This window comes from Embiotoca jacksoni, unplaced genomic scaffold, assembly GCF_022577435.1.
Source record: "Embiotoca jacksoni isolate LCO1_2020_lvr unplaced genomic scaffold, fEmbJac1.0.p SCAF_16, whole genome shotgun sequence".
Classification (NCBI taxonomy): Eukaryota; Metazoa; Chordata; class Actinopteri; family Embiotocidae; genus Embiotoca; species Embiotoca jacksoni.
This window is the reverse complement of record NW_027185296.1, coordinates 10,744,499-10,757,609: the sequence shown is the minus strand read 5'-3', so window position 1 is coordinate 10,757,609 and position 13,111 is coordinate 10,744,499. Positions and strand designations below refer to the sequence as shown.

Sequence of the window (13,111 nt, the reverse complement as noted above, 5' to 3'; positions counted from 1 at the left end):
TAATGGGTAAGAGTAAAAAAAATTAAAAAAATAAAAAAAGTTTCATTACAAGGGGATGATGAAGATGTCTTATCAGCTGTTCAAACAGGGAAGATCCATAGTGGCCTGTTGAGGTTTACATCTTAAAAATAACATCTAATAGTTGATGATAAAAAATCACGTTGAGGAAGAGGGTCCATCCACCTCCACAGCACAACCGGCATCAGTAGATGCTGCACAGCATTGGTCACTGACTTACAATGTAGAAAAAACCTGGCGCTGTGAAATTCAAAGCGATTTTTATGTGTTCCACTTCCTGTGAAGGTGTACTTAGAGAATCAAGCTGAAAAATCTCACATAAAAACAGATCACATAAGGCTCCAGCAGCAAAAGACATAAATAGAAATAAAACTCCTGCAACATCTATTGAAGGTGATTTTACTTGTTTGAACAATATAAAAAAACAAAAACAAAGCTTGTTCTCTTTTTGTACTAACCTAACATAAAAAATGTTTTCTTAGAAAGAAAGGTATATTGTCTTATTTGATGCCGGGGAGGGGAGGAGTCTGTCAGAAATTGTGTTTCTCACTGGTCGAGAAGAACTTCGCTCTCCTCTTATTGTGACATTGATGTTGAGAATCACACTTGTCAAAATGATGTCACATGCCGATTCTGGGGTCACCTGGAGCCTACGAAGGTACTGGAACTAGGTCTTGAGTATCCCAATGACCATTTCTTCCTGAGCTTTCTGCTTCAGTGATCAGTGATCCAGGTTATAATATTAGTTGCTGTATGCCGGGCTCAAGATCAGGGTAAGGGGTCGGCAAACAGGGCTGGCAGGACAACCCTCTGTTACCGAGCAGGTAACCATGAAACTCACATATGATAATATGAGGATGTAGTGTTTTCAGTTACAATAGGAGGAATTGTGATATAATGTACTATTTACTCGTATGGAAAGACTTTCTATAAACAAAATGTCCGTCATTTATTGAAGAAGAGGTGATAGTAATATGACTGACATCTAAATAACCAATCACACCTGGAAACCACTATAAAACATATGAAATGAACTGGTTAGTGCTTTAAATCTCAGAGTATTGAACAGAGTATTGCTTAACATTGAATTCATTATTTGTTAGACTGAAGCATGCATCTCTTCTTTGACAAGTGTTGTGGGTCTGTGACTCAAGAACACCACAAAAGTGTCTGCAGTAAACATTTCAGTGCAAGAGTAACATTTCTAAAAGCCCAGCAGAAACATGCTCAGCGTCACTGATGTATATAAAAAATTAAAAATTAAAAAAAAATTGTTTTTAAAAAACAAGTGCAGTGGTGCATTTGGTGGTGTATTCTTTATGATAGTTTTCACAAAAATAGATTTTAAAAATGGCAGTATATCACAATATGTTGCAGTTAACACCTGTTTAATGAGCCGTATCAGATTGGATTATTGTCAATAACCCACATTCAGTGAATGTATATCATTGACAGAGATTTAACAGTATATTTTACAGAATAACAGCTGAGAGCGTCTGAGAGTCTCTCATCTCTGGAGTTCAGCCCACCACTAGTTGCAGAGTTTATTATGACTTTATCATGTGACTTTTGATTTTAATTTGTGATGATTATGACTAAATATAGCAAAATACAATTTAAGATTGAAAAATACTCTTGTAAAATTGAAAAAAGAACATGAGTGACTTTTGAAATACTCAAAAAAATGCAAGTACACAATGTTTGTTATGGAACAGAAGTAAATATAATTTGCTACCTTTTTTACTGATCCCTAAAGAAATAAGGATTTTTCTCTCTGCCTATATGGGCTTTTTTGTGACTATGATTATCCATGGCTTATACAGTTGTATGCAAAGGTTTGGGCACCTTTGATTAATAGTTTTTTGCTTTTTGAAGTGAAAAGAAGTAAATTAGACCTCTGCAACAAACAGACATCTCAAAATGAGCTTCAAAGGTTAATGTACTGTTACTGTTACTTTTGTGTTTGTGCCATGTGCAAAAGTGTGTTCACCCACCTACCGATAAAGAGACAGGACTCATTAGAACTTGTTAACAAGCTGATGACTTTAGAGCCGATCAATTCTCTGACTCTTCTTGTGGTAACACTCACCAACATGGGTTCCTTGAAGCAACTGACTGAGAGTATGAAAAGGAAGCTAACTGATCCGTGCAAAAAAGAGAGGTGCTTCCAGCTTGTAATTTTCACTGTCTAAAGTATCTGTAAGCCATGGCAGTTAAGGGGAACTGTGGAGGTCAAGACCAGATCTGACAGGACAAGGAAACATTCAGGTCAGGCTGCATGTCTGCTGGGCAGAAAGACAAAGCAAAGCCTCCACATGAGAGCAGAGGGACTGCAGGATGGTTTAAATGACGAATGCACCATGGTGCAGTGTTGGTGCAGAAACAGGGTCTATATGGAAGAATCATCAGCAGAAACTTTACTCACAGCCTCGTCATGAAAGTCAACATCTGAAGTATGCAAAGCAACATCTGGATAAGACAGAATAGTTTTGGACAGATGAGGTTAAGAAAGTGAAACTGAAAAAAGACTGGTTTCTAACAGGACATTCATCCCTAAAATTGGCTCTTGCAACAGTTACAGATTGTTTCTTCTTTTTTTTTTTAAGTTGTATGAAACATGATATAAAATATAAATGCATTAATATTCTAAATCATTGTTTACTGCAAGGTTTGTAATGACTTCTTTTCAAAATTCAATTATGCTCTTTGATGCCAAAACTTTTGAATGCAGCTGTAGTCACAGACATTAAGGGTGTTTGTTCACTATGTTGGATTATGGGGGCAGTGGTCGGTGAAGCATTTAGTGTTGTTTGCTATCTAATTTCCATTAAAACATGATGGAATTTGCATATTTCGCTGAGTTTCTTAAATCCCTCCATTTCTACAAAGCGGCCTGTTGCCTAATGGGGATCACCTCAAATATTTTTGGTTGCATCTCTAGTCCCCATCACTACAGGGACAGCAGGTGTCCAGTGTCTGATTCATGAAAGACAGCAGGAGACAGATGAGGTTTTATTTTTTGTCCAAAGGTTGAAGGTGGTAAAGTGTAAATAGGGCATGAGATATACAACAAAATCTACAAAAACAATTACCTTTGTCAATTATATTTGTAAATTATATTGTCAGTGTATAGTCAGTGTTTGATAAAGCTGTTTTAGAGGTACTCATTTTCAGTCCATGGTTATTGTTTTAATATAATGCCTTCAGAAAACACCACAATCTGCAACCTCAAACTATTACAAGACTATTACATACATCTACCAGAGTAATTTCATCACACATGGGCACTGTGAGGAGGTCCAGGGCTCTTTGAAGATAATGAAGACAGATCAAAAGACCATATGAAAATAGAAAAGTCAGTCAGTCCCAGTTAAGGACCGTCTTTATCTTTCTCTTGAATGCTGTACATCAACTACAGATTAAAGAATGAGAAGATCAGCTAAATGAAAATAGGAAAACAATGCATTAAAGCAATGAAATTCAGTCAGAATGACAACCATGACAAAAAAAACAACAACATATAACTAAAACTCAGGGGACGAAAACAATTCTAACAAGGTGACTTTTGACAAAAGCAGCATGTGATCATCTAATAAGGAAAGAAGACTGAGTGGGGTGACTGGCAAAAACAAATTATGCTTTCTGTACAGACATTAAACAGATACACAAACCTATGATGGACCAGTGATTCCCAATGCATGCTGGGATAGGCTCCACTTCTTGGCTCTAAAAATCAATTAGCAAGTCAAAAACAATGATTTCAACATTTTCTGTTGTGTGGAGGATATTACAATTATCATACATTAGTAACTGAATTAACATTGTCGCCTCACAGCAAAAAGGTTCAGGGTTCAAAACCGGGCCTGGGCCTTTCTGTGCGGAGTTTGCATGTTCTCCTTGTGCCTGCGTGGGTTCTCTCCAGGTACTCCGGCTTCCTCCCACCATCCAAAAACATGCATGTCAGGTTAATTGCTGATTCCACAAATGTCCCTTAGGTGTGAATGAGAGCGTGACTGGTCTTTGTTTCCGTCTGTCTCTATGTGTTGGCCCTGTGACAGACTGATGACCTGTCCAGGGTGAACCCTGCCTTCGCCCAAAGTGAGCTGGGATAGGCTCCAGCCCCTCCGTGACCCTGTTCAGGATAAAGCGGATAAAGATAATAGATGGATGGATGTATAGTAACTGAATTAACATTTTCAAATCTGGAAATCTGTTAGCTTTTCTTTGACCATTCAATAAATAAATCTGAAACATGTCCATATAATTTTTTAGTATGTAGTATATGTAAATGTATATATGTCATCGATTTCCAGTAGGCTACTTTAAAATATAGTAAATCAACATTTTTTTGACAACTTTAAGCATTGTCCCATATATATTTATACATATTTACTTTAAGGGGACAAATATCTAATAGTTTTCTAATAGGCCTATATGTATGTAAAACCTGTATTATTGTGTCTATATGTTGGTTAATATAGATACATTGATGAAATAAAACACTGCATTCTTTCCTTAACATGTTATACATACTATACCTAACTACCTCAGAACATTTAATTTTCCAGTATTTTGTCAAAAGAACAAAAACAAACCAAACATACCTTTGATTTTCTATTTTCATTGCGGTCTATATTTTTCTTCACATTGTCCACACCTAGGAAGTAATGGATAGTAATAATTAAAATGTCATATGACAGACGTATTTTTATATGTTGAAGATTTTGCAGATATTTAAACAGATGTATTAGAAATACATGTATTTCAACCTAATCACAATTTAATATGTAGGCTACAAATATTTCTGATACCTGATAGCAGATATTGTTTTGATTAATAACAAAAAGATATTTGGTGAAAATACTTGCATGTGCATCAGTTTTTCTGTATATGGAATCTATCTAAGCATTTTTGAAGCGTGATGCAACTTTAATTCAAAGAGAACAGCAGGGGGAGCTCCATTACAAAGTGAGAAGCGGCTTCTTTTTTTTTTTTCTTCAGGTACCCTCATCAGTAAAACAGTGAAGCTGTATCGTGCAAACAGTCAAATTCATCATGATTGATGTGATTGAGCTCTGAAGCATTGAGAAACATATGGATTAAATAGGATAAGGTGACGCACACACAGTAGGTCTAATGTGCTCGGGGTGTTACTACATGTGTGTTACTACACGTGTGTTACTGCACGTGTGTTACTACATGTGTGTTACTTGGAAGGTTACGGAGGAGCTCGTGTCTATTTGATATTATCTACGGGTCAAAGTTTAGCCCAAACTTAAAGAGGCCTATGTGAACAATTAAAACAGTCATTTTATTTCCTCTGCGTGTTGACAAGCATCGGTCTGTAGATTAAACACGCGCGTAACATTGTTACAAAGTTTCCACGAGGTCTCATGAAACACACAAAAAAAAAACCCCAAAAAAAACCGGGACTTCTGCAGACTTCTCCATCCATGAAGGCTATTTAAAGTAAAGGAAGGTAAATCTTGGCTCCACAGCCGACAATCCTCAGCCACATTTCAACCAATGATAGCACGAACGTGACGGCATTAGCCAATGATAACCCAGTGTGAGTGCGCACTGCTTTGGGTGACGACGACCATGGACTGGAGTAGTGTCCTCTTCGGTGTTGCAAACTTTTAGTGTTAAGTTTCATTTCGGGCAAAACGGTAAGTTTGATACAAGTTTTTGTGGCTATTATCACATTATCTTCAAATATGTCGACTTTTTCCGGGCAAAAATTCGGTAATTAACTCCGGTTCGTTTCTCGTCGGTAAAGTAGTCTCTACTGAGCTCCTTTTCTCAAAACGAAATTAAACCTCACCTTAAACATTGTTACGTACTTCTTGGGTGTCTTCCCGTTTGTTTTCTCGCTTTAAAATGTTGGCAAGAACAACATTCACGTCTGGTTGACCCAGTTGGGCCCGCATGTAATGTTCGTTGATAAATGCAAAATCCGCACACGGTCGTTTTGACCCGTATTTGAGGTATTCTTCTCTGCTCGGCTTCGACCTCTCGTCTCGTAGAACAGCCACCCAGAGGGAGATGAGCTCTTGCTCTCGCATATGTCAACTCAAGTGTGTTACATGTTTAATGAATGAGCCTCATATGTCCACAAACAGCCTCAGACAGTCAGTCCAGTCTTCGCAACTTACAACACTTAAAAGTTTCGTGACAACTGTTCCCAGACTAGAGAAGACATTTGAACTCCAACAGTTTGTTCGTGGTTTGCATTGATTTTTGTTGTTGTCCTTTTTGTGTGTGCAGGAGTGAGCTGCTCCGAGCGGTGATGGGGGAGATAGAGGGTTCATACCGGGTCCTGCAGACCCCCGGCACAAGGCTGGGAGCCCAGTTCAATGCTGGTATCAGCACCCTGGAGCCCGGCCAGAGCCTCAGTGGCAACATGGTCAGCGGGAGCAAATACCATGGAGGAGGACTACAGATCCGTGTGCAGGGGCTGGACGACTCCCAGGAGTACTTTGATATGGACGTAAGTTTCCTCTCAACTGTTGCACAGCGCAACAGCGGTGTTGTTTACAACTTCTTTTATTTGCGCAGAGATAAGTCTGCAGTTTGTGACACAGCAGGCTACATCTTACCTTCCAGTCCTGGGCTGTCTGTCCTGTTTGCGTGTGGCTTGGGTTGGTGACAGCTGCCACATGGCTTTGTTGCTGAAATCCCTTCTTTCTTAAGGCTTCTTATTCGGTCAACTTAGTGTAACTCACCAGGGCACTTTTTTAGTTTCCTGGCTGCGATTTCTGTTCAAAGCCCAAGTTGTAGTAGTGGTAGTAATAGTAGTAGTTGTCTTTTCTGTTCTTAAGGGTTTACTGACAAAGAAGTAGACATTAAAACATGTTGGGAGGTTGTTGTTATTGTTTTTTTCTAGTGTGTTTCCTTCTCTTGTTTTTTTAAGAAATGGAAATTTTGAAGAAATACGGTGCTAATTGGACATTTGAAATGTTTGAAATCATGAAGCATTGTGAGTAAATCATGGAAACAAAATCGTACTCCCTCCTGCCCCCCTCCTCTTTATTGTAATTACTTTTCAGAGAAGGTAATCCCTTTTAAAGATTGGCCACAGGTTTCAACAAACTTTTACATCCACACGGTTGCACTGGTTTCCTGTGCTTACTTGCCAAGTTGCTGCTGTAGTCATTCAGAAGGCAAATAGGAAGCAATAAGGAAGCCACTATATCAGAGCATGTTTCCTGCCCTTTTTCTGTGGAGGGAAAATATCAAAGTGATCCAAGTGGTGTCTCTCCATAATGATTAAATTCCCAATTCAATGGTCGATTGATGGACCTGCCGGCTGCTAAATGTCTTGGAATAGGTTCGTATATTCATGCTGTCCCATATCTGTTCTAAATCCCTGTGTAGCCACAACAATAAGAGTTCTGGCAGATGTAGTTTGGGGGCACTGCTGAGACAGACATTTCATAATCTTATGCACCATATGTTGTCCCAAGGTCTTAAGCTAATAGAGTGTGACAGACACAAGTTTAATTTGTATGGAAGCGGGTCTGTGTGCTGCTCAGTCGACAGGAAAAGAAACTTGCAAGATGTTTTTTTTGACAATTTGAAGAAAATATTCTGCCCTAAGTACTGAGAGACAAGTGAACTTGGCCGGCTCAGCTGAGTGTGTAGCGCTACACATGGTGTTGATAGGAGGTGGCAGACAGAAATACATGGCTGCAAAAGGAGAATGACGGCAATCCTGTTGTCGAGCAGACTGCGGTTTGTGAAGACTAAGATGGCCTCTGAGAAGCTCTGTTGTTCACCACTGGCCGGCATTGATTAATACTGCTGTTCATTCATTCTGAGGAGTGGTGGGTTGGTGGGAGAATAGTATTTATTTCTGAGTATGGACTGGCTGCACTGCCTAATACATCAGCTATGCGAGTTATGTTCCATCCTCAGTCGAAAGAACATCCACGATGCTACATCATTATTAGTTTTACGTCCGTCTGACCATGGTTACTTTAAAGAAAAATGATTGAAGCAGCATAACTTTTTCTACTCTGTAATTGTAGTTTTCTTGAGTGTGTGCAAAAATAGATGCAAAATTGCAGTGTGGAATGTTTGCAATAGTTGTGGCCTTCAAGTGACTGCCTCCCCTCATTGTGGCATTCAAGTTGCTCAGCTGCCCAAATATCTTGTACGTTTGTGTACAGTCTTCACCACCTGCTGTTTGCTGCCCGCTCTCATCGTATGGTGAAGAAAAAAATGCAGTTGTTTCAAAACTGTGGTCTTAATACACATGGAAAGCACCCCGTTCCTGTTTTTATTTTTATTGCATCAAATACATTTTTTTATCTGTTGTGGGAATCGTGATCTGTAATTGCACATGATGTGAGAGAGTGTGTGTACGGCCTTATAATGGCTTTAGCCTGGAACAGAGACAAATCAGATCAGAGAGTCTGCGCTTTGATCTGTTGGCCTTCGTCTGCTGCAGGTACCTGGCATGGGTCATCGTCAGCAGACATTTGCCCGCATGGCTCTTGTCCACAGACCCCTCCCACTGCCTGCACAGGAGAAAGCTCAGCCTTGTAGTTTTCTGGACAGGGAGGCAGGGCCGGCAGGGCAGGGAAACACAGGCTTCTTTTATCCTGCTCAGCCAGCCCCTTCGCTGGCCTTAACTTCCAGCTCAAAACTCAGCAAAAGGCTGAGGGTGGCATGTGGAACCTAGCTGTGTGAAAACGCAGTACAGTCGGGCACTGGTGGGAGGGAATGCGGGCAGGCTTTGCTTTACTGTTAGCAAACAAGCACATAAATAGCAAGGTTGATCACCAAGTGGGTTGGGGGGTGGGGGGCAGGAGAGAGGGGCAGTTTCTGGTGTTAAAAGAGCAGTTCAGAGGGAGCAGTCATGGCCAGTACAAAGTTTGAGCTGGGGAGGTGGGGGAGGGGACACACAGGAGTGAAGCCCTGCTGAAAGTTTGGCCTAGAAATTTCAACCCCTGGCCTGTTGCAGAAATCCTAAAACTTGTATAAGTCAGTCATAAATGTTACTTTTGCTTTCCCTCTTTGAAATGTTCTTACAAAACACTAAACTGTGTAAAAGCAGATTCAAAAGTAGATTTTGACATTTAGTAATATTATGCTAGTACAGTACAAACGTCTGATTATCTGTGTGATGGATGGAGAAGAATTGGGCATCTATTTCATGTGCACGCTCAAAAAAGGAGTGCTCTTGTTCGGCACTACAGACACGACGGCTGAGAGGCACTCGGCTTTCATCCATACAAAGCACTCACACTATCCCTGTGTACTGAAGAAGCTAAACAATCTAGTGGTTGTGCCTTGAAGGACCTTTTAAACATCTTAAGCAATCCCTTCCTCTGCTCATTACTGATATCTGCAGTTCCTTACTCCTCTGTATTTTTTTTTTTTTTTTTTTTTTTCCTGCTCGGGGTAATTGGCTGCCACCTAAGGAGAACCCACCTATCAAGTTTTCTTTCTATGTTTTGGAAGCCGAGCTGAGCCTGAGAAATATCTAGGTTACACAGATGAGCCGAGCAGAAGGCCCACTGTAAAACACCTGATCCTGATTACCACCACGTAGCGTTTATCTGCCAACAAATGCTGCCAACTGTCCACAGGTGTCTCCTGAAGCCTCGTAGCTCAAAGAAACCCAGCAGTGATTCTGGAGAACTAAAGATGCCATTAAGTTAAGAAAGACATCAAAGACTTTTGAAATGTCTCCTCACAGACTTGTGAAAGTGGCCACTGGTGAGCAGAGTTTTAAAATGTATATCAGGAGGAAAATCTCCTGGTGGCAAGGTTGAAACAATGTATATCCCACTGTGCCAAATACAAGCCCCAGCACACCCCTGCTGTCAGTAGGAGGTTCTCGTAGAGCGGACTGCCATTCACCGGTAGCTGTAAACCACGCTCAACCTGTCATGCAGGGTATAGCCAAGCCCTGGGTTTTCAAGTGGGTTGGATATTTGGGTTACACCTGTGTTTTTTTTTTTTTTTTGTCTGCCTCTTTCTTCTTTCTCTGTTCATGAGAAGTCCTCCCCCATAGCTGGCTGCTTTTCAAACTCCTACTTGTACCCCCCCCCCCCCCCCGCCCTCCCCACCCACACACACACACACACCACCACCCTCCACCCTCCACACCCAACTACAGACACACCAGTACACAACCACACACAGGGGAAGATTTGTTTCCCAGAGAAACATCTGTTTGTCATTAATCCCTGCTGTTTTCCGAGCTTGATTGGGTGACCCACTGACCTGCCGTAATGCGAAGATCACACTATGGTCTGTACCACAAGTTGGGTGTGAACAAACTCAGCGTGATCTCTGTGTCACATCACACATGTGCCTGGACTTAAAATGGCAGACAGGCTTTTAGGGAGGAGCCCCCTGATTTTGGACACATTTATGTGTACAGCAGATACATTTTGGTATAAAATAAACACCAAATAAAAGTTCATTGTTATTCAAATAGGCTCCGTTAGCAATTTTACAATTTTGGTTGGAAGAGTTTTTGTGCTTTCAGAAGATGTTTGTATCGTGAAAATTTTAATATAAAATCATAAGTAACGTGATTTAATGACTAAACTGTAAGACAGGGATTCATTTATCGTTTTCGCAACTAACAAATAATTTTGTTATTAATTATTTTTCAGCTCATTTATTATTTATTTAGTCAGTAAAGTGTAGAACTTTATAGATTTAATAATTAAAAATTTAAAAGAATATTATCTTCCAGTGGCCAAGTTTCCATTTTTAGGTTTCGAGGTGTTGTCTGACCAATGGTCCAAAACTTCAAGCTGTTCCAATACAACATCATAATAATTCTATAAAAGCAGCAGATTATCAGCTGGAGCCAGCAGCGCATGCCTTTTATTAAAGAGAAGTTTTTAACCAAAATTGCTGTTTGCAATATCAGTCAAGTGATTGGTTAAGTAGTATTAATAATTATTGATGTTGCTCTAAATTCAGGTTGTGTTCATTGCCTCTCTCACATGGCATTATTTAGTTCACTTTTTGCTTCTGCAAAATAGTCATAGCATATTTAACGGGTGGCATCCCGGCAATGGCGTAATGACTGTGCCCACAATGTAAACAAACGATTTCACATCAAAATAACACAACTTGTTCAGAAGTAAGACAGAGTTATTTGGAAGGAAATATCTCCTGCAGAAGTCTCGGCTTTGATGACATTTAATTTAGATATTAATTAAATTAGTAAGGTCACGTACTAAACTGTCTGCAGCCAACTCACTGTGTGCTTATTCCTGAGGGTGAAGGGAGATTTGCAGCAGCGTATGTGCTCCTTTTTGCTCGCTGTCCGCCAGCAATTCGGTCTCTAATGTCATCCCTCCCTCTCAGATTGAAGCAGATAAAGCTGAATGTCACAGTTTGCTTTTACTGTCCCTCGAGATTATCGTGCTGTGAACGCAGTTTTATATTCCTGCAGATGGTTAATGAGTGACACAGAGTTAGGCCTTCTGAAAACACAGTTTGTTCACTGAGGAAATGATCCTCAACAGTTCAAATCTTCTGTTGGCTTCTGGTTTCCAACCAACCGCCCCAATTCTGGGTTATAATTTTTGCCTGATTACAAAAAACATTTGTTTAAATTTTTTTTTATTTTTGATCGACCAGTGATTAGACTCATTATAGCTATTTTACATTGCAATTCAAGCTTTAAGTCCACAGTTTGTGTGTTGGTTAGCCTGAATTCACCCTGAGTTTATTACTCTTAAGTTACGACAGAAGGAGGTGTGCATTGTAAAGCTCAGAAGACGCTGAGGGATTACTGTAGGGAAATGTTGTCTCACCACGGGGAAGATTTAGTTTTGCTCTGATAACTTTGTTGATACTTCAAACAACGTTTCTGTCCGTTTGGAGTTCAGTATATGATCACACTGTAACGATGTTGAAATTCACTGAACAAGTCAAGCTTACAAAATACCTCGATGTTCCTTCCATTTGGCTTTTGACTCACTTTGAATACTTATTGATGTTGTCTTGATAGTATGTTTGGCCTCTACTCAAAGGCAACCCAGACAAAGTATTTTAACACCACTTTTTGTTCTCTGCTTGAGATCAGCTGTAATCAGATACTGTGAACGTGTGGAAAATGGGACATTTTACAACAGATTCCTAAATTTATGGGTGTTGTGTCAGTAGGTTTCACCTGCAAATTTATAGATTTTCTGAATGCAGAACATATGATGGTATCAAAGTAATGAAAAGACTACAGTAAATCTCCTGGTGCTATTCGAGTTTTAATGCTTGCCTTTAGCCAATGCAAAGCAGTTCTTTTTATAAGGCTTTTAAAAATACTATTTCACATTACAACCAGATGTCTCGGGCTATAATTTTCTCAAAAAGTAACAGGCCAGGATTCCAAACCTCAAGTGCAGTGTGTTCTTAGTACATAGTAATTAGTTCTTCGTTTAGTGAAAACAAACCCCAGAGCGTTGAGAAGGTAAACTGGAGCAGATTTCCTGCCTGTGATTTTTGCTGCTCTCTGCTCAGAGCCAGAAAACGGTGCCGTACAGTAGGACACATTTTAGCAGTTTGCCTGCTCGTCCAAGTCGAGGAAACTATTTGAATCGACAGATGGAACATACGCAGCCATAAAACACACAGATGCCAAATATTTTCTGTACCACACAGACAGACATCATTTATACAGTGTTCATTTTGGACACATGCACGGCCTTCCTTGCCTCAGACTAAGCATGAATTTGTTTTTGCTAATGACTTCTGTCTGTGGGTCAACTGTGTTCAGTCTCAATATTTATTTATTCCAATGCAATGCCTCTCCCCATTGAGATTGTAAGATGTATCATCAGAGAACTTAAAAACATCTTTGTGTCGACATGGTGATGAAAATAATGATTCATTCTTCTGTTGTTGTTTATTTTTTTTTTCTTTCAGGCCAAAGCTTTTGGACAGGCTCTCCTCGCTGAGGTTTTCCACAGAGGCAACCTCATAGAGAGCGATTACTTTGGCCTTGAGTTTCAGAACATGCAGATGAACTGGGTACGTACACCAGCAACTGTGTGCTTCATTTCCTGTTTGAAACGGCTACATCGTATATGCAGGAGCTGACACGCAACTTCATTATACA

At 40.0% G+C, this 13,111-nt stretch overlaps 1 protein-coding gene across 2 annotated transcripts in view; it reads left to right on the top strand.

Annotated features, from left to right (window-relative positions):
• The first annotated feature begins 5,607 nt into the window (after nt 1-5,607).
• farp2 (FERM, RhoGEF and pleckstrin domain protein 2) overlaps nt 5,608-13,111 on the top strand; it is a 29,707-nt gene continuing 22,203 nt past the window's right edge. For both annotated transcript variants that reach the window (XM_069150913.1, XM_069150914.1), the window contains exons 1-3: nt 5,608-5,687; nt 6,286-6,508; nt 12,919-13,023. In XM_069150913.1, the coding sequence (XP_069007014.1) occupies nt 6,308-6,508; nt 12,919-13,023 (306 nt within the window). In that variant the 5' untranslated portion in view covers nt 5,608-5,687; nt 6,286-6,307. The remainder of the gene's footprint in view (nt 5,688-6,285; nt 6,509-12,918; nt 13,024-13,111) is intronic.